At 34.4% G+C, this 26373-nt stretch overlaps 2 protein-coding genes and 1 pseudogene across 2 annotated transcripts; 1 reads left to right on the forward strand and 2 right to left on the reverse strand.

The window, feature by feature from the left end:
- Positions 1 to 1905: 1905 nt before the first annotated feature.
- On the reverse strand, positions 1906 to 10928 carry LOC120188583. The gene is made up of 15 exons (XM_039191973.1): positions 10726 to 10928; positions 10499 to 10576; positions 10057 to 10140; positions 9777 to 9950; positions 9532 to 9600; positions 9301 to 9427; positions 6391 to 6463; positions 6043 to 6159; positions 4646 to 4765; positions 4483 to 4501; positions 3767 to 3842; positions 3331 to 3659; positions 2835 to 2950; positions 2647 to 2740; positions 1906 to 2362 (listed from the first exon to the last, which is right to left on the reverse strand). The coding sequence occupies exons 1-15, from the start codon at positions 10813 to 10815 to the stop codon at positions 2288 to 2290; spliced, it is 1641 nt and encodes a 546-aa protein (XP_039047904.1). The 5' UTR covers positions 10816 to 10928; the 3' UTR covers positions 1906 to 2287.
- Positions 10929 to 12994: 2066 nt separating this feature from the next.
- LOC120189143 (pentatricopeptide repeat-containing protein At3g63370, chloroplastic-like) lies at positions 12995 to 15948 on the forward strand. The gene is given in 2 exon segments (XM_039192476.1): positions 12995 to 13186; positions 13188 to 15948. Coding segments are annotated over 2 exon segments (2910 nt in total). The 5' UTR covers positions 12995 to 13012; the 3' UTR covers positions 15924 to 15948.
- Positions 15949 to 17290: 1342 nt separating this feature from the next.
- Positions 17291 to 20752, reverse strand: LOC120188759 (annotated as a pseudogene).
- Between the last annotated feature and the right edge of the window lie 5621 nt (positions 20753 to 26373).

Consider the following 26373-nt stretch of genomic DNA (forward strand, 5'->3'; position numbering starts at 1 on the left):
TAATAAATGATATAATAAAATTAATTATATAAGAATTTAAAATTTTAAAAGATACGACATCTCTTAATCCATCCTTAGATATTCTCAAAAGAAAAAAAAAGTGAGCGATTTGAGTTTAAACAAGAAAGCTAAGTAGTTTTCTTGCATACATTTTGTTTAAATTCATGCAAAGCGATTTGAGTTTAAACAAGAAGCCAACTTGTTTCAACATGAGAAATTTCCTTTTGATTTTCCGGATTTTCTAGGGAAAGTATATTTACTAGCTAGGCTTAGGTGTGTTGATGATGGACGGTGTTGGCGTTATCATATTTTTGGAAAGAAAGAAGAAAAAAATCCCATGCAAACAATGGAGGATAGAAAAATTTAAGAATAGGGTCCAAAATTCTAAAAAAAAATTCTTAAAAGTAATGGGTATGCAAAAATTGTAATTTTTTTTCTTTTTTCCTTAACACATTAAACTAAATTTAAACACATTTTCAAAATAATAGGATGCACTTGGCCCCTATAGGGGCTTAGTGCATCGCATGCAAATTATACACATTAGTACTTATCAGATTCTCCTTTGTGGTTCATGTCCCCCTTTTTTTAGATGAAAGAGCAACGCGCTCTATTAAGCTTGCATAGGGTGAATTAGGGCCTCCTCCTGAAGAGCAGAAGAACCTCCGATGGTGGTGTATGGTATAGCCGAACTTCATGAGTCTCCTTTGACACGTTCTTTGCCAAAAGGTCATGTCCTTTCTTTATCATTACAGCTATATAATATGACAATTTCCCTATCAGATATTTTATAAATTCTTTTGCTACTTTTGGCTTTCATAATTGAGTTGCATGGTTTTGAATGTATATGGGAGTTTATTCCTTAGTAGTGGAGGATCCAGAAATTTAATAATTAATGTATAAAATTTTAATATTATTTTATTAAAAATAATGTGTATATTTTTTTCTTGAACATTAAATTAAATTTAACCATTTTTCTAAAATAATAGAGATACACTTGATTCTTTAGAGGATTTAGGAGAATATAATATTATGTTTTATTGAAATCTTACCCATTACATTTTCAATCTTTTAATTCAAATCATCCATTAAAGTTAAAAGTTAATTTATATTCATCACAAGTACAATAAGAAATGGATCGATGGGTACTAAGATACAATTGTACCTTTAAAAGTTTTAAATTTTAATTTCCTAAACGTTTTCTAAAAAGGTAGGTAAGGGCTGCAAAAGAAATGTCAACGATTACGAAAAAAATGTTGGATACATACAACTTGAAAGTTTGAATGATCAATTCAGTCTTGTCTTTTGTTGTCATTATTTTTGGATTTAGTTTTAGTTAGGTAATTTCAATGACCCTTTACCAATTTATTTGCAAGTCGTTCCCATATCACAAAGCCTTTTTTTGGTTGCAAATGGGAGCTTACATTACATGTACGCCCAAAACCCTAAATACAATATTATTAACCTCTACAAGTATTACACTGTTTAAAAGAATTTTTTCGATAACAAAAACAATAAACACTTTAAAAAAATACCTTAACCAGGAGAAAAGGTTAAAGCCGTATATTTAACAAATAATATTATATGGCATATTTCATCAGGGAATCTCATTTTACCTTCTTTCAGCCATATCCTGGATTGGGTCTTTTCTATGCTTTTCTTTTCTTTTACCTTCTGATGTAAATCCCCCACTTTTCCACCCACCCTCCCCTCACTAGCACTACAAATTAACACCCTGAAATAAAAGCATCTTTCTACCGTGTTGCTTAAGGCAATAACTGCAAAAGCCCATTCTCATTAATACTTGCTATTTTCACCCATAAACAAATTTTAGAATTTAGCAAAATATAGAAAGGGATGCACGACCATGATGGTATCTGCAATTATCACCACTCATAGTCTTTCCTATAAACTCATAAAGTCCCCAGATCAATGAATGTCCATTCTCAACAAATAAAATAATGCAGGTCAGAGACATTGTGTGTGGTTAACTTTGGGGAAGTTTAATAGTTTAGGGTTCGATTAAGCACTTCCCTATCTCAAACTAATTACCAGATTTTCCTCAATCATGCTTACCATTTTCATATAGTTGTACATGAGATTTTTCACCTAAAAATGTTGTTTACACACACACACGTTCTTAAGGCACTATTCAAGTTTTGTAATGATTTGTATTCTACGAAGTTGTTGATAACTATAATGTGAAGGTACTGGTTGTGATAGTTTCTGGAATGAAGATGCACCGATTTACCATCTCAGGAGGACCAATTCCCTAGTGAAGAATGTTGTGTCATGAGAAGTCTCGTCCAACACTCCGTTTATCAAAGTTCCCTCCTACATATTTATCCAACACATTTTTGAATGCCTGCAATGTAAAAAGTATTAAGGCTAAGAATGCAAGTTTAGAATTTAGACTATATCGACGTATGATGCATCATAATTCAGCAAAATTTCCTGTTTGATGTGTGTCTTGTGTGACCATAACCATTGTAAAACTAGCTAAAGCAATGAATAGGAAGTATGAGCAGAAAGGTTTTTCTTATAGATATATCTGCTAGCAGATGATGTCTAAAATCTGTGCCATAAACTGATAATTGATAAATGCTTCATTTGTTCTCAAGAAAAAGTTCAATATAGTCAAAACATCACCTGACATGCAAATGACTCTTTCCCGTTTAGAATAGCATCCATTGCTGCAAATTGGTTATCAAATACCCCATAGAAGACCTGGTAAAATTTGTTCCTGAAAACATGAATAAGAACAATTGTTACGCCAAAAACAGTTGCATAGAAAAGAACAAAATCAGAAATTAAATCTAAGAATAATTAAAATGTACCGATCATCTTCGGTGTTGTGTTGATCTATCTCGTCAAATTTCCGTGTAAAGACTTCTGCCCCCACCGGTGAAAGTAAGTGCAGTATTAAAGCTTCCAAAGTTCTGGGGAAATTGTGCTGGAAAGCGATAGAAACAAATGGTTAACTATTCCTTCATAAAAAGTAAGAATAACATAGAAAATCAGAAAGGTATAATGAGAGAAACAAAGGTAATTTAAAATAAACTTTGATAGGCAACCCCTTCATTATGCTATTGTTTTAAGCATGCACAACCCAATTTTCCCAATATTTAGTTTTCCACGAGTGTTAGAAGAGGACAAATACCTCACTTGGAGCACCAATCTAGCATGTACCAATAAGATTCAACATAAATTCTTCAATTTTGAAATAAAAATAAAAATATTCTTCCAAACTCAACATAATTCAAAACAGCATTGATGAAAATTCTAGTTGCACAGTGATAGCATAATAATGCTTATAAGAGACAGCAAACTCACCGCCATGGCAAGAAAAATATCCTTAAAGATGCCTGGTTCAAGGGTCCAAAGAACTTTAGCTACTGGATCTTCTTCTAAATGAAATATTTCAGTCATTAAGGTTTTATTTTGCTCATTTGTCTTATAACACATCAATCCATTTGTTGAATTAGACAACACTGGTTGATTTTGATTAGAAGCATTAACACGGTCATGAACTAAAGCAACAAGTTCATGAAGAGCCTGGAGAGCACAGGGTCTCAATTCATGCAAAAGACCGAGTTGCTCTTGTTCTTTCTTTTTCAAATCCTTGCTCTGTCCAGCCTGATCCAAGCTATGATCAACATTACCTGGTGATAAAGTTATAAAGTTTAATAATAAACAATCAGTTTCTCAGCATGTTTATGGTTTCTTGTTTTTGGAAAAAAAAATTCGCATGCTTTTCAGAAAAAAAAACCTTTGTTGCATGGAAGGTGTGGTTTATTCCCATCCTGTCTCCACATAGCAGAAGGACCCTTCAAAAGTACTTGGTCCTGTCCTAGTTTCAAAATAAAACAAACAACACATTCATTGATGGACAAGGATAACAAAAAAGAAAGAAACATCTAACAAGCAGAGATTTTTAGTACACCTCAACCCCAAGGCAAGAATACAGAATAACCGGTAAACATAAGAACAATGTTGACTATTGCATTACCCAGTGCTGACTAAAGCATCATTTATCATGGTTCTAGTCCATACTAGTCAAGGATCAATTAACAATGAGGTACCAAATGTTCACTGAAGCTTTTATCTTTTAAAACTTTATGATATGATTTGATCTATTTAATTAAGAATTGATGTTTTTTAAGATTCAAGTTACCTGATGAAGATTTATACCTTCCCCCCAAAGTTCAAGATTTCGATACAGCTATAAGATTTTTAACCAAAATTCAAAGAAAACAGCTTCTTTTGTTGCAATGAACCATTAAAGCAAGAAAAATATATGGAATGGGAATTCTGGACACAGATGTAAGATCCATAAACTCAAAAACCCATAAATTGGATAGAAATAACAAGCCAGAAAAAAATGGACTGTTAAACAAATTGTGTATCATAGAATGTCAAAATGGCAAGACAAGTGGAGTGTTATGTCAAAACATAACTCAACAAATAGTATAGCATTGAACATACCATTTCTCTGTCTGTCAATCTTCATATAGCAGGTTCATTCCATGAGTAACAGAAATTCAAGTTAGATTACAATACTAATAGTATTTAGCATATTTGCTTTCATGGGGCAAAAGGATAAATTATAAAAGCTAAAATATTTAAAAAGATTATGATTTATTGCTACCTTCTAAGTATTATACGCAGATAATATGCATCCATGTGGTCTGCCAAGCTAGACATTATGCTGGAGCGCCACCAATAATTAACAGCAATAGTCAACTCATCACTATCTACTTGGTGGAACCTGTATCAGTAGGAAACAAAAATCAATCAGCCTAAGGAAGTACAAAATCACTGTAGCCCAATACAACATATTGCCATCAGTGGAGATATGAGGGGGGAAAGAGCTTCTAATGGCCGCTCAATTTGTATTATAAACCAAACAGGCAATGTGGAACAACGCTAGCAAGGTTTTAAGTTTAAGAATGAAGTTACACGTCAACCTTTACTCAGTAAAATCATAAAACATACACAGATACACATTAATAGTTCATCCTTTGTAAACCCTGAAATTCTCCTCCACAACTTGACTTTTTTTTTTTTGATAGGAATAGGAGACCTCATTAAAAACCTCCCTCTTAGTGGTCCTTTACCCTAGGGTAAGAACCAATTAGCGGAAGGAGGAAAAGAGTGTCTCAATATATTGAATTCAAACGAAGTACATAAGACTTAAAAACACTCCTGAGAGTTACATAAAACTTAAACACACTCCACAACTTGACTTTAATATTGTCTTATCATGATATGCTCACAATATATGCTTCTTTTGTTTACTGTGGATTTTATGATTCTCTGCCACAGTTCTCAACAGAAAAAGTCAACTCAAACAGAAGATACAAATATCGACTTGCACCACTAACCAACTTTACTTAAAGATTTGATTTTTCCAGTCCAAAATATTAATGCAGTTGTGACCTTTATTCAACATTTCTCTCATGAATAAGGAGACTAATCGTAACCAGTGAGAGAAAAGGGGATGAGTTAGAAGTATTGATAGTCTCAAAAATGATTTTCCATGTTGTCTTTCAATCACAACACATTAAAGTAGGATTAGACAGCTTTGAAAATCTAGGTCAAAAGAAAATAAACTTGCAAATAAGAAATAACCTGAAAGCAAGCAATTATTGGAAAATGAAGTTTTCAATATAAAAAAATGGAAGAACAGGAGATGATGTTTTAAGACATCCACCAACCCAAGTATTCTTGAATGTAAAGTCACCCATATGCTTGTCAGGATCACTCATGCCTTCCATTTTCGTTTGAAAAAGTTCCAAATCAAAATCACTACTGGAAATATCTAACTTCAAACTATAATTGCAAGTCTGACAGCCGGGGATTGGATACCCTCATAATCAAATCTAAGATGTGCCAAACTTAAAGAGAGAGAGAGAATTAATATTGGAGAAAAGAAAAGAAAAGGAAGAGATCAATCTTATTCTGAGACTTAAGGGTGAATCAAAAAGAGACTTTGAGGGTAGCCTGCAAACAATTATTTTCATAAAAATAAGAGCTTAACCTTACCAGCCTTCAGGAATGAAAAGTGCATCTCCCGCATGAAGAATAACCTTCTGAGAGTATTCCATGGAACATTGTGCTCTTGAATGAATTGAAAAATCAGGGTTTTCCAGAGCAACAGAACTGCCAAGAACCCCCCCCCCCCAAAAAAAAAAACCAAAAATAAACAAATACATAAGATACATCAGAGCAAAGAAAATGTTAAAAATATCAAACGTTTGAAAATGCTAAGAATGTAAATTTGGAAGTCATAATCTTGCAATCCAAGCATTCCTTTTTCCATAATCAGAGTTGTTAGAATGAATAAAATAAAGCAAAATTAGATTCTTGATGTAGATACACAAAATAGCATACCTATGGTTTGAAGCCTCCCCATATATAGGCATGGGATATAACATAGGACTTGAAGAAGGGGCCCATAAAACAACTGCAAGGCCATATAGTCCATCAGCAAAACAAAAATTGATTCTGATATTACTCACATAATAGAGGCATGGATCAATATATTCTTATCAACAATCAATGCAAAGGAAACAAAGAAGGATGATCTAAATTTGCGAAGGAAAAAAGGACCATTCAGTTAGGGCTTTTGGGTCTAGTATTTCTTAACAAATAAACAAACCATGAGTACAACAATGAAACTCAAATACTAGCACATGGGGAAGATTTCTTATCAACAATCAATGCAAAGGAAACAAAGAAGGATGATCTCAATTTGCGAAGGAAAAAAGGACCATTCAGTTAGGGCTTTTGGGTCTAGTATTTCTTAACAAATAAACAAACCATGAGTACGACAATGAAACTCAAATACTAGCACATGGGCAAGATTTCTTATTCAGTCATCTAATATGACAGATAGAAGTAAAAATTGTGATATCATTTTATGGCTTGCACACAACCATTCAATCTTCAGCCATTTTCCTACTCAGTAAAGCCCAAAATGACATGGCTTGCAATGCCCTTCATGAATAGAAATAAGAAGGCCGTTTCTGATAAAAATCTATACTTGAATGCAAATACCAGCAACGGTGAATCATACAGAGATATGAAGAAGGATAACTGACCTGGGGGGGGATAAGAAGATCGAGGATATCATGATAAAATGCAATTAAAACAAAGAAAATATTTGCTACGAATAAAGTCACTTCCCTGGGTTATGGAATGAATAAATAAATAATGCTCTCCACAGTTCCAACCAAAAATAAATATAGAGAAAATAACTTCAGTGACTAAAAATGCCTTATAATAAACGATTTTAACCAACTTTTTTTGGATTTGCCAAAATGACCAACTAAATCGCAATGCGATCGATAATTCGCAACGCGATCTCCGGTATCGCAAATCAGTTTCCAGATTCGCAACGCGAACTTGGACTATCGCAATGCGATTTACATATTCGCATTGCGATAGTCCAAGTTCGCGTTGCGATAGTCGAAGTTTGCGTTGCGATTTTCCAAATTCGTTGCGATAGTCGAAGTTCGCATTGCGATTTATTCCAAATTCGTTGCGATAGTTGAAAATTCGCGTTGCGATTTTCCAAATTCGTTGCGATAGTCGAAGTTCGCGTTGCGATTTTCCAAATTCGTTGCGATAGTCGAAGTTCGCGTTGCGATTTATTCCAAATTCGTTGTGATAGTCGAAGTTCGCGTTGCGATTTTCCAAATTCGTTGCGATAGTTAAAGTTCGCGTTGCGATTTTCCAAATTCGTTACGATAGTCGAAGTTCGCGTTGCGATTTTTTCAAAATTCGTTGCGATAGTCCAAGTTCGCGTTGCGATTTATTCTAAATTCGTTGCGATAGTCCAAAATCGCAACGACTGGTGGTATTGCATTTGTTTATTAAGAATTTTCTCTAAAAACATAGTATTCGCGTAGACTTGTCGAAGACACGTATTACCACGACCACGACCCGACCCGAGACGAGACAGACGGCGGCAGCGCGCGAGAGTCCCCCTTGTTCTCTATCACTCAACAAGGAAATGGGAAAGCCAAACCTTAAATAACATTCCCAATAGTGTTTCCAATACTATGTGGGATTGACCATTACCAACACTTGTTTCCAATACAATGTGATTATTCAGGAAACAATTAACAATCATGCACCTTAAAACAACTGAATCAGCAACCAATTGCATTAGTATTATACGATTAAATATGTCATAATTAAAAGTCATTCTACAATCAATCGCGATTATTGCAATTTTAAGCAAAACATTCAAAAATAATATCACTATTTAAGGCTCAATCCCACATAGTATTGGGAACAAGTGTTGGTAATGCTCAATCCCACATAGTATTGGAAACACTATTGGGAATGGTATTTAAGGCTTGGCTTTCCCACTTCCTTATTGAGTGATAGAGAACAAGGGGGACTCTCGCGCGCCGCCGCCGCCGCCGTCGTCTCGGGTCGTGGTCGTGGTCGTGGTAATACGTGTCTTCGACACGTCCGCGCGAATACTATATTTTTAGAAAAAATTCTTAAGAAACAAATGCAATACCACAAGTCGTTGCGATTTTGGACTATCGCAACGAATTTGGAATAAATCGTAACGCGAACTTCGACTATCGCAACGAATTTGGAATAAATCGCAACGCGAACAATGACTATCGCAACGAACTTGGAATAAATCGCAACGCGAACTTCGACTATCGCAACGAATTTGGAAAATCGCAACGCGAACTTCGACTATCGCAACGCGAACTTGGACTATCGCAATGCGAATATGTAAATCGCAATGCGATAGTCGAAGTTCGCGTTGCGAATCTGGAAACTGATTTGCGATACCGGAGATCGCGTTGCGAATTATCGATCGCATTGCGATTTAGTTGGTCATTTTGGCAAATCCAAAAAAAGTTGGTTAAAATCGTATATTATAAGACATTTTTAGTTACTGAGGTTATTTTCTCATAAATATATGGAAGTCATTCACCTTGCCAATGATTTTCATGACACACGTGAAAAATTCAAGAAAAAAGCATCAGTAATGCATGAGGAAAAAGATTTTTATGCTTTCTTATATAGTCGGAAAATAAAATAGAAAATTACAGCAGTCCTATATCCAGAGTTGATATGTTGCTGTGCAATACAAGTTTATGAGGGTTATAATGTGGCATACTTTGATGAAAACTATGATTCTACAGATGACATATAAGAACAGCCACCTTTGAAAAGCTAGCCTAGAGAATCAAAATAACAAAAAATCTATATATTTTTTTTGATAGAAAAAGAATCTATATATTGAATTGGTTAAAACAGAAGATTCACCTTGTTTTCTACCAGTGACTATACATAGAAGATTGTGGTGGGGGTCATAGTGAGCACTTGATCTCGCTTGGGCAATGTTCATCCACAAATTAATAGAAGATATATTTTTTCCCTCCAATATTGCAGGCTGTCCAAATCAAGCAATTGCAATCAAAGTTTTCATGAATTACTAGTTCTTCTTTAGAGAGCTAACTACTAACAATATGTAATGGTAGAAGGAAATATGCTGACCAAATGAATGTCCTCCTGTAGAGTTTCCAATTGAACCCTCTCTTCTTTCTCAGCATTTATAATTGGGATCTGAATCAGAAATGCCAAAATTCAACCATTGCATTAATTTTTAAACAGAAAATTGAAAATGAAGGATAAGCAGGAAAAGTTAAAATCTATATGGCCTCAACAAATTAAATAGGTGAAGCAATTGCAAGAAAGAATGTCAGGAGATATCTGCAATCACAAAACTCTCGAGTAGCAACCTGTGCTAGGTAGATCTGTTCTGGAGTAACATCTACATATGGTGAAGTTCCTAGCTCTGTGTCAGATTCTCCAAGTTGATGCCCTTCTGAATTAGAATTAACACTACAAGAACTATCAACATTTTGCCTGTGACGTTTACAAAAGCCAATAAAAGTAGAAAATGGTAATGGAACCTGTAAATAAATGCAAAAAACAAACAGATCATGGTTCTTGCATTCATCCAAGAGTGAAAATGCATCACAATCCTCAATGTACAAAGAACGAGAGTTAGTGAATTACCCTCTCATGTCTTCTAAGATCACCATAAAAAACTGGCGCAGTTTGTGATAACATAGCCTCCACCATGAATGATCCTACCCGTTCCTAAATTTAAATTCATAACCAAGAAAAATAGTAATATAAATACTTTAATTGAATAGAATAAACTGCGCAACTCCACTAATACAAATTTAATTCTAAGAACCAAGACCTCAACATGTTTATCATGGTATTAGCGCTCTTGTTTATTAATTAACTAATTGAATAGACTAATCACAGATGCAAATAAAAAATGCGGAATTACAGCTACTTTTCTAGATTTGAAACTCACTGCACCATTACCCTTCAATATTTTATCCAAAACTATTATTTATTTCAAAAACACTATGCATTTTCCTAAAAAACCTGTCAGCTTACAATATTTTGATTAAACAGTTAGTGTAAAATTCTAGCAATTATAAACCTCCAAATAGTCGAGGCCTCTATTCGAAGGATTCCATTCGGAAACAGCTTTCCAGTCCTTAACGCATCCAACGAACACCTTCGAAAAACGAAAACAGAATCAATGAACTAAGATTAAAGCAAACACCACCGCATAAATTATCAAAAGGAAAAACAAAAAAGTCCAGTCCAATTTTTCTATAGAAACAAACAGAAAAGCAAAAAAGAGATGAGATAACAGAAAAATACGGCGGGAATGTTTCGAGATTCAATCTGAGAGGCAAAATGTGTAGCTGATGGAAGTTGATCGAATCTTTGTAGTCGTACAGAGTCTTCCATTGTTATAATTTTTTCAATAGCTTGCTAAGGAACAACACAATCTTTTCACCTCGAAGAAGTTCGTAGTTTTGGCCTTCGGTTTTTACTTGTGCGACCGGTGAGCCACTGGAGCGCAGAGGGCCGAGCGAGACGCAAGGCTTTCTGGATCTAAATGGGTCTAATCACGACTTAAGAGAAGAAATATAGCATAGATTAATAAATAAATAAAAATACTCCATGTATTTAGCTCTTGAAAAACAAATAAGGTATAATCCCCGTTCTCACGACTTACCTCAGTGGACAACTGACTAATTATTATTCTTTAAGATCTCGTATTTAAAAATTTATAAAAAAAAAAAAAACTGGTATAAGCTCCATTCTCTCTAACTTCATTTCTCTGCCTTATTAAAACCTATACTTACCTCTTTCATTACAAGACTTTCAACAACACAGGCCCAGCTCATGAGCCTACTTAATATATTTCCAGCCTAATAGGAGTTCAAATGAACTATACTTATACAAGTAGGGTCGTATTTATGTCTGTTTATTTAATTTTAAAAATATTTATGTTCGGTTCTTATTTATATAAATTTTTAATATGATGTTCGTATCGTTTGTTTATTTTTTAAGATACCCACTTTCGGATTGTTTAAAATTCGTAAACATATTTATTTATATTTTCAGCAAAATGATGAAATTATGTCACTAGTCATAAGCTCCTTAGATTTTACACTTTAGACTCCACAATTTACTTTGTATTTAATTTAGCATCTGTCTCCACCAATATTTAAAATTTAAGAAAATAAAAGGAAAAGTAGAGTTATGTTTTGTTCGTTTATTAATAAACATAAAAAAATTATTTTTTTTAGATTAATAAACGAACGTAAACAAATGTTATATGAACGGTTCACGAACCGTTCATGTTCATTTATATTCCTACTTACTAACAAGGATAAAATAAATTGCAAATCACTTTTTTATGATTTTGATCATTAATAAATTATTTTTAAAAGTATAATACAATCAATCAATTAAAATATTATTATAATATATTTTTTAATCTAAAATTATTACAATGTAATATTTGTTTATAATCTTACTTAGTCATTGATAATACACATAAACCTTACAAACATAACTACTTGAAGTTATAACTTCAAAGAAGAATAACATCCCCTTAACTACTAAGATCACTCAATGAATTTGATCTTTGGTTTTACTATTTAATTTAGGTTTAATATAAAAAATGCCTAAATTATATCATTTTTCTTATTTAGGTGTCTAAATTTTTTTGAGTCAATTTAGGTGAATAACATTTTCAACGTTATCATTTAGGTGATTCGATCGTAACATACGTTATATAATCACGTCAACTACTCAAAATGTGATACGTGATGTATTTTATAAATTTATTTAAAAAAAACTAAAAATATTATTATTATTTTAAAAAAACTAAATATATAAAAAATCCTAAAATTTCTCCAATCCCAAAGCATTGTCCCACCCATCAGCCATCCACCACAACTACTACCCCCACTGGCCGCCGACCCCAACCATCGTGGACCGTAAATCCTAGCTTCCAACCCCAAAATTCCTAAATCCAAACCCTAAATCACTAAATTCCCCACATTCATCTCGATCAATGGATAAGTGATCATCGGGCTGGCGGTCGGTGATCGTTAATGATAACGATGGTTGAAACGGAATTAAAGGACTTGGGCTATTTATGAAAAAATAAAAAAAGTTGAGATATTTTTCAAAGTTTTATGATTTTTTTTAATTCAACGTTAGTATCAAATATTAATTGATTGACTGTTTTTTAACAAATTTTTTTAACAATTATTATAGTTTAGGCACTTAAATAACAATGTTAAAAATATTAAATACTTAAATTTATAAAAAAAATTAAACACTTAAATGAAAAATGTATATAATTTGGTCAATTATATATATATATATATATATATATATATATATATATGAGATAAGATCATGTTACACAATGTAAAATTCTTGTTATATATAGATTTGAGACCGTTGGATGAGTAAAAATATATAATTGAAATTAACCCTAGGAAATGAGAAGATATTTACAAAAAAATAAGACAATAGATAAATCTTAGTCATCTATTTACACTCAACTAATGATCCTAAATCTATATAAAATTAAAGATATTTACATTATCTAAGTAGATTTCCAATAACAATAACATTGATCATGCGACTGCAATCTTCTCCTACGCTGGGTGTTGTCTTCTCATGCACTTCCACTCTAATGCCAACTCCTTTGGCTCATTTCCACACTTACAATTGCTCTTCAATTTCGGCTCATGTCCCTATGTTAATCCAAACACAAATGAACCCTCCTCTCAAAATTCCAACTTTTCCTCGTAAAATCCATCCAAACCAATACCTTGAAGGATATTTGTCTTCGAGGAAACCTCAAGGAAGCATTTCAATCGCTAACAGTCTCATTCAATGATCACCCAAACGAGACTTATGGCGCTGTTCTTGATATTTGTGCTCACAAGAAAGCTCTTTATCAAGGGCTACAGATTCACGCCCACATGATAAAGTCTTGCTCCGTGCCCGAATCCGTGTTTTTAGGGACTAAGCTTGTGTTTATGTATGGGAAATGCGGGTCAGTTGAGAATGCTGAGAAAGTGTTTGATAAAATGGGTCAACGAAGCATTTTCACTTGGAATGCTATGATTGGAGCTTATGTTTCAAATGGGAAGCCTTTTGAAGTTTTTGAAACCTATAAAGAGATGCGGGTTTTGGGTGTTTTTCTTGATGCATATAGCTTTCCTTCTCTGCTTAAAGCTAGTGGTTTGCTTAAAAATCTCTACTTAGGAGCTGAAATTCATGGCCTGGCTGTCAAGTTTGGGTATGATTCTGTTGTTTGTGTTGTCAATTCTTTAGTTTCTATGTACGCGAAATGTAACGATCTTTGTGGAGCAAGGAAATTATTCGGGAGAATGGTTCAAAAACATGATGTAGTTTCATGGAATTCTATAATTTCAGCATACTCTTCAAGTGGAAAATCTAGGGAAGCATTGGAACTTTTCAGGGAAATGCAAACGGCTGGTCCTGACTCAAATACTTACACCATCGTTGCTTCTCTTCAGGCTTGTGAGGATTATTCATTTAGGAAATTAGGTAAGGAGATACATGCTGCTGTGTTGAAATCAGCTCACCTTATCGATGCTCATGTTGCCGGTGCTTTGGTTGCCATGTATGTCAGGTGTTGTAAGATGAGTGAGGCTGTAAGAACTTTTAACGAATTGGACGAAAAGCATAAAGTAGCCTGGAATTCTCTGCTTACAGGGTTTATCCAAAATGGTATGTACAGTGAAGCTTTGCATTTCTTCCATGATTTTCGGAATGCTGGTGAAAAACCTGACCAGGTTACAGTGATAAGCATCCTACTAGCTTGTGGGCGATTGGGATACTTATTGAATGGTATGGAATTGCATGCTTATGCAATAAAAAATGGGTTTGATTTAGATTTGCAGGTTGGAAATACACTTATAGATATGTATGCAAAGTGTAGTTGTGTGAACTACATGGGCTATGCCTTTAATAGGATTCCTGACAAAGATTTAATTTCTTGGACTACAGTTATTGCTGGCTATGCTCAAAACAGTTATGGTTTAAAGGCTTTCGAATTGTTTCAAGAAGTGCAATTAGTTGGTATTGATGTTGATCCCATGATGATAGGTAGTGTACTGATGGCTTGTAGTGAACTGGCATGTGTGTCCCAAGTGAAAGAAATTCATGGTTACATTATAAGAAGAGGCTTGTCTGATATTGTGCTACAAAACATGATCATTGATGTATATGGAGAATGTGGAAGCATAGATTATGCTGTGCGAACATTTGAGTTGATCAGGTTTAAGGATGTTGTGTCTTGGACAAGCATGATTTCTGCTTATGTCCACAATGGGCTTCCTAATGAAGCTCTTGAACTGTTCCATATCCTGATGAAAACTAATATTAACCCTGATTCTATAGCATTAAAGAGCGCACTCTCTGCTGTTTCCAGCTTGTCTGCCGTGAAGTATGGGAAAGAAATCCACGGCTTTATTATCAGGCAAGATTTTATTCTCGAAGGATCCATTGCCAGCTCTCTTGTGGATATGTATTCTCGCTGTGGAATGGTAGAGAGTGCACACAAGATATTTAAGTCTGTTCAAAGCAAAGATTTAGTTCTATGGACAAGTATGATAAATACATATGGGATGCATGGCTATGGAAAAATAGCCATTAGTTTATTCAATAAAATGAAGGAAAACCTCACTCCAGATCATATTGCTTTTTTGTCAGTTTTATATGCTTGCAGTCATTCAGGACTGATTGATGAAGGTAGACTATTTTTCCAGATCATGAAATATGAATATCAATTGCAACCGTGGCCAGAGCACTATGCTTGTTTGGTTGATCTCCTTGGTCGAGCTAATTGCTTAGAAGAGGCATATGAATTTGTGAAAAACATGCAGATGGCACCTACTGCTGAAATTTGGTGTGCAGTCCTTCGGGCTTGTCAAGTACACTCAAATCAAGAACTAAGAGAAATTGCAGCCCAGAAACTTTTGGAGTTAAACCCCAAGAATCCCGGACATTATGTGCTTATTTCTAATGTCTTTTCAGCAGAAGGAAGATGTAAAGATGCTGAAAAAATTAGAACTAGAATGAAGGAGAGAGGCCTGAAGAAAAGTCCTGGATGTAGTTGGATTGAGGTAGGGAACCAGATTCATACTTTCATGGCAAGAGACAAGTCTCATCCCGAGTGTCATCAGATAACCAAAAAATTGGATCAAATCACACAAAAATTAGAGAAGGAAGGAAGTTATGTGCCTCAAACAAAGTTTGTTTTGCACAATGTGGAAGAAAATGAGAAAGTTAAGATGCTGTACGGGCACAGTGAACGATTGGCCATTGCATATGGATTGCTCAAGAATGCTGAGGGAACCCCCATCCGGATTACAAAGAATCTCCGTGTCTGTGGTGATTGCCATACTTTCTGTAAGCTAGTTTCGAAATTCTTCAGATGTGAACTTCTTGTGAGGGATGCAAATAGATTTCACCATTTTGAGGATGGGATTTGTTCCTGTGGGGATTTTTGGTGACTGTTGCATCCAATTCTTTGAATCAGACTATTCATCGTCCTACCTGCTGCTGGTATTGGAAGCCACCCACAGTTGATCAAGCAATTTTTCTTTATGTCGTCCCTTCTGGTTCAAATCTGCTAAGAGTGAATAAAATTATCATCATTTCCCCAGTGGCAGTGACCATGCTGTAAGCCTGAGATGCCAAAGCTGCTATTAAGATTGCCAATCAATGATTCAATTGTGGAAAAAAAAACACCAATAAAACCCAGACTCGGATGGAAATTGTGTGTGCTGTGTTATAAGATGTGCCTAAGCAGGGGCTTTTTGGTTGACGATGTAAGATTTCTAGGTGATATGGGTTGTATTGGTGTTTATTCCCGCATGTGGGTTTGGTGTTACCTCATGTACTTAGTATTATATTTAATAAATAGAGGCACTCTTTCTCCCTCCTTCCTTGTTCAACATACTTCTAAGTATGTGGAAGAATACGAAGGGAGTTTTTAATGAGACCTCCAACTTCTATCAAAAAAAAAGATGTGCCTAAGCAGGGGGTGAATCTGTAACCATATTGATTCCTATTTTTATTCATGCCATGGCTGATTCATTATTGTTGTACATTATGATTTTAATATGACTGGAAAATGAACTAATATTGGTAGTAAATATTTTGTCCTGTTTACAACATGTTTTCAAAATGGATCACCATGGCACGAGGTGGCTCATCTCGTATGTCATGGTCTTAGAAGTTATGAATCCATATTCTTCGATTTTCGAGATCATTTTGTAAATAAAATCGTCAAGTCTTTGACAAAATGAGCGACCTATTATAACAAGTTTCCCAGTTCCAATACTCCTCGCTCTTGGGTCTCGGTTCTTACGGCTTCCCTTTTCGTTTTGTCTCTGTTTAGATATCAACAAAAAAGGGGGTGCTCAAGTTAATGTTCTCAACACACCATCTCTTCACTTAACAAAGAAATCGAAGAAGCGATCCATGGATGATTACTACTACAGGTAATTCTTCTCTCAACCCTACAATTCTTTCTCAAATATTTTAAAGTACAATTAGAAAAACATCTGTTGAAACAGAGTGTTCCGTTATGTCCTTTAAAGCAACAAAAACTATGTTAATTAGAGGATCATTTTAAGTAATTTGTCAGTAGAGGATTGCTGCTTTTGCCAGGGAACTTCATTACCAGATTTCAAATGCATGATGGTTGAATAATGGAAGACACTCAGGTAGAAACATGAAAGGTATTTTATTTTTATAAGAATTAAGTACAAATAGTAGCACAAATGATACTGATTCAAAACTTCTATTAAGAAATAAACCATACCAGATCTTACAAAAGAATAAGCTAACAATCGGCATGTAGCTAGAAAAATCCTAGGTAAAGTTAGAGCAAACACAAAAAAGTTAGATCGTATATATATATATATATAAGGAGTTAGTGGTTCTCAAAACATAAGAAATCTAGAATCATGATCTCATTACGTTGTTTGTCCTCTGTTCGGCATGTCAGTGGAGTGATTACGAACTTCGATCTTTATTCTTTCGGAACCTTACCTTATTGCACTTGCAGTTCCATGCCCGTAGGATGAAGGTTTCTTGTAGATGGCTTGCTTAACATTTGTGAGATAACTCAAGAAGGGTTTGTCTGAAACGGGCATGAGCTTCACAAACCATGCAATTGGCCATGAGAAAGCTCCGAGTAGGATACAAACTCCCCATTGCCATAGTTCCAATCTCTCTGTATCGGCAAACTCCTTTAAAAATTCCACCATAACCACCTGAAGAATTATGGTTATCCCCACAATTCCCATAAACAATCTGTTCTGAAGAATGCCTTGGAAAACATTTTGCTTCTCCATTTTCCTTGCATTGAACTCGTTGAAAACTTGGCAGAGAACGAAGGTGTTGAAAATCAGTGTGTCATTTACCCTCGCATGCACATTGAATATAGACTCACCTCTAAATTGTAAGATCAAGAGAATAGTTATCTGGTACAGTGCTTGGGCTAAAAGATTCCTCCACATAATATTGGTAATGAGAGGCTCAGTTCGACCGACGGGTGGCTTCGTCATTAGCTCCTTCGTCGGCCTATCTGTTGCAAGGGCTAGAGCACCAAGTGTGTCCATGATGAGGTTTACCCACAGCAATTGAACTGCAGTCAAGGGAACCTCCCCGGCAGAAACTGCTGCGATGAAATTAATTACAAGAGCTGCAACATTTACGGTAAGTTGGAATTGAATAAACTTCTGTATGTTGTTATAAACACATCTTCCCCATCTTAAAACCGTGGCAACTGAGCTAAAATTATCATCCAGTATAACAATGTCCGAGCTCTCCTTGGCCACTTCAGTGCCTTGAATGCCCATCGAAAGTCCAATGTCAGCTTCTTTTAGTGCGAGAGCATCATTAGTGCCATCCCCTGTGACTGCGACCACTTCACCTTTATGTTTCAAGCACTGTACCATCAGAAGCTTGTCAAATGGAGAGGACCTTGCCATCACCTTGATCTTATTTAGCTTCTCCATTCTCTCTTCAGGTGTATAGTTTCGGAATTGAATACCTTCTATAGCTTCTCCACTTTCTTCATTGTAATCTGGTCCTAGAATTCCACATTCTGTAGCTATAGCTTTCGCTGTGAAAATATTGTCTCCGGTAATCATTTTGATGTCCACCCCAGCAGATTGGCAAGCTTCCACGGCTTTCTTCACCCCCTGGGCGACATGGATCCTTCAAACCGACTATCCCCAGCAAGGTTAAACCATCTTCTTTTATTCTTTGATGCGTCTTTCCGCTATCATCATCATGTTCCATCTCTTCTCGTGATACTTGCTTGTGAGCAAAAGCAATGCATCGTAGGCTACTAGCTGCCATGCCTTGGATTATCGTTTCAATCCTGCTCCTTTGGTCTTCGTCCATGGACCTTATGACTCCATTGGTCTCATAATATTGTGAGCACATGGACACAATAATCTCTGCAGCTCCTTTCCAGTGTACATTAGTGGTTTTGTCAGCTTTTCTCTTTATTGAAACCCCGCTTCGCTTTTTCTCCGAGTTGAAGGTTTCAACATGAAGAATGCTGTATTTTTGCTTCAATTTTTCCATATCCAGACCCAAACCTAGGACAGCCCAAGAGAGAATTGCCTTCTCTGTTGGACTGCCAGAAAACTCCGGTACGGAGCTGGAGATGGGTTTGCAGACACTACCAGTTGTGTTCAAACCAACAGCTTGGTAGAATAATTCAAGAACAGTCGGGTCAATGGTGTTGGAACGGTCTTCCTCGATGGACTCTTGGCCGAGCCAAAACTGGGTTACTTTCATCTGATTTAGTGTCAAGGTTCCAGTTTTGTCCGTACAAATAACTGTAGCTGAACCCATCGTTTCACAAGCTGAAAGTTTCCTAACCATTGCCTGATCAGCCATCATTCTTTTCATGGAGTAAGCAAGTGTAAGAGTGACAGCCAATGGTAAACCTTCCGGGATTGCAACGACCACAATAGTTACGGCATCCGAAACTATACGAACAACACCATTCAAGATATCGTCTACTTTGGCCTTGCTACCAATGTATTCCGTTCTCCCTTCGTCATCTTTCGTATTCCCAGTGAAATAACGGATTAATAAAACCACTAGGACTAGAAAGGCAACTGCAAGACCTATCTTTCCGATAGAAGAGGTTAGTTTGTCGAGTCGTTCTTGTAGCGGTGTTCTTTCGTTCTTGTCACTGGTAATTGAGCTCATCATTTCACCCCATGTAGTGTCCATTCCCACGGATGCTACAAGCATCTGACCATATCCATCTGCCACTTTTGAACCAGAAAAAAGGAATAGATTCCTGGTGGCATCTACTTCCACATGGTCACTCTCTCCTGTCATGCTCGATTCATCAACTTGCAGCGAATATCCATCCAAGAAAATTCCATCTGCTGGAATTTGATCTCCGATTTTCAGGAAGACAACATCTCCGACAACGACATCGAATATCGATATTTGTTGACGGCGGCCACCTCTAACAACTTCAACTTTGATGTTGTTACTTATTTTCGATAGCTTGTCGAATTCAGTCTCCTGTCTGAAGTTACTCAGTGCAGAGACAGCAATCACAAGAAAGACGGCAACGAAAATACTTCCACCTTCGTACCAACCCTCTTCCCCGCCGTGCACTTTGATACCAAAACCAAGAGAAAGAGCAGCACATACCAAAAGGATAAGGATTGTGGTGTCCTTAAAAGCATCCATCACGAAGTACCATAATCCTTTCGGAGGCGGTTTGTGGTAAGTATTGGCACCAAACGTCTCCCGTCTTTTTTTAAACTCTCGGTCGTCATCTTGGATTCCCTTTTCAGGATTCGTGCCAAGAGCAGCAGCCACGCCCTCGACTCCTCCAAGCTGGCGAAGAGAACCCAAGTCTTTTTCTTTCACGGTCTCCACGAGTCTCTTCCGATCCATTTTCGGTGCAAAGGAGGAAGACAAATACTTTTCACCCCACTGCTGAGAGCTCGATGGTTCAATATCAAGCGCGACGTACGGATGCAGATCGGATAAGATCGAGGGTTGTTGGCTGCTTCTTTTCGATATTATCTCCTTGGCAAGAGAAAGCATCACCCGTACTGAATATATCGATGCATAGGCAATGCGCCAACGCTTCTGAGCCGAGGTGAAGCTGGAGGCTGTGACCGAGAGGAGCAACGTCCCGCAATCATACAGTTTGTTATCGTCACCGCCGGACATGGTTCGGTCGTTGCAGGGTTTTCTCACCAGCTAGGAAAATGTTTGGAGTTGTGTTTGATAAGAGAGAATGAAACTTCTTTTCAACTACAAATGGGCGACGCCGTATTTATAATTAGCATTGGAAGGTTTTGGTCAACAGACCGCCTCTGCACTTGCAGCATGTTACTGACCAGGTTCGGCCTTAAAAGTCATTTGACAACCATAATGCCTAAAACTACAATATCGATCCTTGTACGATAATGTGGAATGCATTTTAGTCCCTGTACGGGCAGAATGGTCATTTCTGTTGTAGTTAAAAATTACTATTAGTTTTACGCAGTAGACTCGATTAAATGACGTGTATTAGTTCAGAAAATGTTGTGATATTTTTAAGTATCGTGGCATGTTGAGTTGATTTTGTGTAACTTAAATCAGACCATTGTATTTAATCAATGATTAGCATAAATATATTTTTTTGCAACTTTTTCTTAAAAAATATCAGCTTACTCGTGTTTTTTTTCCTGGTATAGTAACATTTTTTCTCATTTTCAAAAGTACATGATCAGAATATGCTCAGCACATAAGGACTTGTACTGTAATTTTACCAAAAATGCTATCAATTTTTCACTTTTTTAATTGCGGGATCGCGGGATGTTGGGGTGCTGTTGCATCCTTAAAGTTTCAAATTTCAATATAATTTAACTAGTTTTTTTTATATTTTATATTAATGATTTATTATATATTTATAAAATTTTATAGTTTAAGACTTTTAAATTTATTACTCTTACATAAAATTTCAAAATAAAAATCAAAGTAGTGGCAATATTAAACACGAAGACCAAGGCAACATAAGTTAGTGTGGAATCTACCGTACAAATTGTACACTTTGTTTTATTGTATAAGTCGAGAATGATGGGTATTGCTACTGGTTCTTGGTTGGACGATCTTTCATTCATGTGGCCAACCCAACAACAACAGCAGAACCAGAAAGTGGTACGGACTTTCGAATGTCATAAAAACCACATAAATCCATCCCACTTAGTGCTGATTCTTTTAATTAAGTGTGGGAAAAGGCAGAAAATTACATACACGTGTTACATTTTCATAGGGTATCGGGTACATAATCTGATTTGAAACCAAAAATTCAAGCGATTGCTTGCTTGTGGATTTCAGTCATTTTCTGGAGCCGCCATTGTTGAAAAACATTCGGAAACGTACCGAAATTTGAGGATATTTTAGCAACAATGCCTTGATTTTTATGCTCTGTATCTCTCTCAATATATTTACCTGTGAAATACATAGGAAATCTTTAAAATGTTTAAAAGTTATAAAATAATTATTAAATTTACTGATTGTTATATAATAATTATTAAATTTAATGTATATTTTGTAATTTTTTAACAAATTTAATGATTAAAAAGATTATTTGAGTAAACTTTAACAACCTTCTATGTACTTTGACGAATTTAATGCTGGCCGGTTTGGCTTTTAGCCCTGGGTTCTGATAATACATGATAAATGAACTACTTGAAATTTGTTTGTCTAGAGAAATAGATGTATATGGTTTGTCTCTTGCATTGATTCAGTGCATTTATAAAATAACTTGGACTACTAAAATGGACTGTTTTTATGCCACGTATGATAACTTGAACCTCAGATTAATTTGGCCAAATGTTTCTAGATCACCATTTAAATTTTAAAATATTATGATATTTTCTAAAATTGTTATATTAGTCAATTTATTCAAAGGTATGAACTTTAAGACATAAATAAATTGATAGATGAGCAGAGAAAGCTACAATTATTTAAGTGGATCGCGATAGCCACGGCACCTCCACGGACTCCACCGATATGTTAAGAGTCGAAAGTGAGCAGAAATTACGAGTTAACCGAGTTGCAAGAGTTCATATTATGAGACATGTGATCCACCCACCATAATCTTTCACGATCTTCTTGTCACGATTGGTATGTAATAAACAGAAACAAAGGGTGAACGACTATTAAAGAGTCATTTTGGTACCTATCTTTTGCCTAACTAAACTTTCCTCCCAACTCTTGGTCCATTAAATAAATAAACTTCTTCCAACTCTAACCAATAATTGGTCTAAGAACGGTTTTAGTCCTCAGGGTATTTTACAATGTTTTAAGAGTATGTGGTTTAAATTTGTTAAAAAATGAATTTAATATAAAGAAATAATTAAAGAAATTTAGAAATAAGGGACCAATACAAAACAATTAAATTTCTTTACTTATTCGAACTCTACAAATTCAAACTCAAACTCAAAATTCATACCGACTAAAAAACCCAAGTAATATAAAATTATGTTTTCGAGTCTAATTGAGTTTTATTCGCCCTTAATCTCTCTACTCTATTTTCAATTTAGCGCATTTGATCGCACGCTTTTATATGGTTATTATAAGAATTTTTGTCACTCAATGATGTGTGGGTATCCCTTGTTTCTAACAAAGTAGCTACCGGGCCTGCTATGGTTCAGTTTTTAACAACAATTCTCTTGGGAATATGTAGTTTTATTGCGAGATAAACAAATTTAAAGTTAATTTATAATATTATGTAAATTTATAATATTTTTGATTGTAACTGAAAAATTATATTATGATGTTTAAGATCTATATCAAAAAATATTATGAAGAATGTGTACAACATAAAAAATTACTCTTGATAAAATTTTTAATTACAATTGATTTATGAAACTTTTTAACTTTATATTAATAAGTTGTATTTTAAAATTTATGCTCGAGAATGAATGGAATGAGGCAGGTAAGTCCAAAATGCGTGGGGCGCTGTGGACTTTGGCTTTAACGTCGTGGAAAGGGTGATGGTCGCAACAACCCTTGTTTTTCTTTATTTTTGTTAATGCTGAAATAGTTGAAACCGAGACTAAAAGGTAATTTCCTCGTAATTTCTCGTGCGTAGAATTTGTTGAGCGATGAGCGCAGCGCAAAGACAATGACGAGGACGAGGACGAGGATGTGTGATGATCATCATTTATTTATTAAATAATTGCATCCACAATTTCCTTGCAGTTTCCACTCGCGTCACCTACTGCTTTCACGCCACTGCCGACTAACGATTGTGGTGTGTGTATCTGCCGTGCGTTGTGACGGATTATTCTTTACTTTTCAAAGGAGGTAAAACCATTTTTTAGGTTGTTTTTGCGCTATTTTTTTTAATTACGCAGTGATTATAAAATATCGTATATTTGAAATTTTATTAGCTATTTAATAATATGTATATATCTTATAGATATAATTATTTGAATTCAATCATTTAAAAAGAACACTAATTTTTGTATTACTAAAATGACTCAAAATTTAAGAGGTTTGAATTATAACTTTTTAAATAAAATAAAATAAGTTGAAATAACCATCTCTATAATAGACTTTGTAATATTACATTCAATTAAATCAACTTTCGTTGCTCTAGATTAGTAATTTTATCATTGCATGTAGTAATAAAAAATGATTGGAAATGGTTAAACAAACTTAGGTGTTTTTTTTTTGAATAATTTTATTACAAAAAAGAGATTTTTAAAAAAATAATTCTAACAAATGCATTTTTTACATTTAATTATTGACATTTGGGTTTTATCGACATGAAAATAGTAATAAAAAATGATCGGAAATGGTCTCTTTTAAGCTTCTTACATATTATTAATAGTTTTTTTTAGGTCGATTTCATTGTATTAAATTGAAAGTCTCCCTTTTTAGCTAACCATCATGTACCGTTCATACTTACTAAAGAATTACAGAGTACCAACTAGGAAATATCAAAATTTCATAAAATATATTTTTATAAGACAATGTACTGTTCATATATATTGGAATTCTTAATGTGAAAATTAGGTACAGAAGAGGTGGGTAGTGTGAAAGTAAATTTTGTGTTAATGGACCTTAATTTTCAAGTTTTTAAATATAATATTTTTATATAATAATATTAATTGTAAATAAAACTAAAATAAAGAACAAAAATTGTAAATAAGTAAAATAAAAAACTAGTCACTTAAGACCACATAAAGATCATATAAATAAAGATTAAAAATTTAACCAAGAAACTCGAATAAAGATAGATCCAAACAAATCTGATCGCATCGGCAAACGAACCACAAAGGAGATCAAACTATTAAAAATAATGTCAAACCGCAAATTAGACTCGAGCGACATGAAAAGCTATCTACAAACACAAATCATGTATCCAAATCTAATTCGATGATCCAAAGCAGGAAAGATCAAAAGATAATATATAAGTGTCATCTTGATAAGTCGTGGGCAATGTCAAATCAACCCTTGAAAAAGATAAATGAAAATAACGATCGAAAAAACAAAAGAAAACGTGTTATGAAGATAGATAAAAACTGTTTTATGTAGACAATCTTATTAAAAAAGAAAAAGAAAGAAGATGCGATATTAAAAAAATAACAAAAAATACTAATAATCATCAACTAATATTAAAACTAATGTCACTGCGGATTAATAAAAATTAAAAAGAAAGGGGACGAACGACGCAACTATGAGATAAATATTATTAAAATTGATAATTGATCATTAAGATTATCTTTTATAGATGTAAGGGTTATTAAAACTTAAAAAGCTATATTGAATTTAGAGAATCAATTAAAATAAGTAATTGGGAAAGAAAAATAGAAATTGATTGATTTGATTAGGTGGATCATTTCAATTTCTTAGACTAGACTGAATATTTCAAAAGAAGAGAGAGTAGATATTGGGTTCAAAGTAAGGCCTGATTCATTAGCCAATGCATACTGGAAAATGGAACCCAGATACTTCCCCTTCACCAAGTAAACTTACGTAAAGCCCAAAGCAAAAACAAGATTACAGGAGTAGTACTTGCACTTTATACGTACATATATGGCGTTTTTTTTAAAAACAAATATGATTCGCGTTTATGTACTCTTTTTATATATATTTCATATTTTTATTTTTAAAATTTTAATTATTTAATTTGAAAAATTATTAATTTTTTAATTAATTGTAAAATGATATCATTGATAACAAAAAGAAAATAAATTCAACATATGATTACTTAACTATTCTAAACGTTTAAATAAAATATTTTTAACAAATTTTAAAATTAATTTTAATCTTATTTAGAGGGATAGAAAAGAAAGATTCCAAGGAAAGAAAGTGAAATGCTTTAGTAGATGTAGAACCATAACATTAGAAAATAGGAGAGAATAAAGATAAATAATTTGACTAACTGACAAAATATGCTTGCTCAATTATTAGAATACTCATTTTTTTTGTCCTCCCGATTCGCCATGACTAATCCAAACCCACCAACGTCACATACTTATTTTTGGTGTGCGAGTCTCCCAGCAGAGAGATTCTCTGCATACACAAGAAATCAAACTCGAGCCTTACTTAAGTGATTTCAAACTATTTACCATTTAAACCAACATTGTTGATTTATTAAAATACTCATTTTAAACAACAAAATTATGAATTTATAAAATTTGATTACTTAATCGTTAGTAAGTAAAGAAATATGGCATAAAGTTGTTTGCGGAAGCTGCTCTCAACCTGGAGTTGGGGACAACCTACTACCCTACTTCTCCCTTATCTTATTATATATAGGAATAGGGTCAGCTAATTTTTTTTGTTTGAATAAATAGTCATTTTAATTTATATTATGTTTTTTTAAAAATATTTTGACCCTTAAATATCTTATTTTATGACAAAATACATCTTATTTTTTTACTAAATAGTTGTTTT

The sequence above is a fragment of the Hibiscus syriacus genome, unplaced genomic scaffold, assembly GCF_006381635.1.
Source record: "Hibiscus syriacus cultivar Baekdansim isolate YM2019G1 unplaced genomic scaffold, ASM638163v2 tig00116951_pilon, whole genome shotgun sequence".
Classification (NCBI taxonomy): Eukaryota; Viridiplantae; Streptophyta; class Magnoliopsida; order Malvales; family Malvaceae; genus Hibiscus; species Hibiscus syriacus.

Bases quoted from the DNA above. Each gene is read 5' to 3' on its own strand.
- LOC120188583 (XM_039191973.1), bottom strand. From the start codon at position 10,815: ATGGAAGACTCTGTACGACTACAAAGATTCGATCAACTTCCATCAGCT. The intron at 10,577-10,725 runs GTATTTTTCTGT...CGTTTTTCGAAG, and splicing joins AATCTCGAAACATTCCCGCC to GTGTTCGTTGGATGCGTTAA. The intron at 2,363-2,646 runs GTGATGTTTTGA...TTTACATTGCAG, and splicing joins AAGAGTCATTTGCATGTCAG to GCATTCAAAAATGTGTTGGA.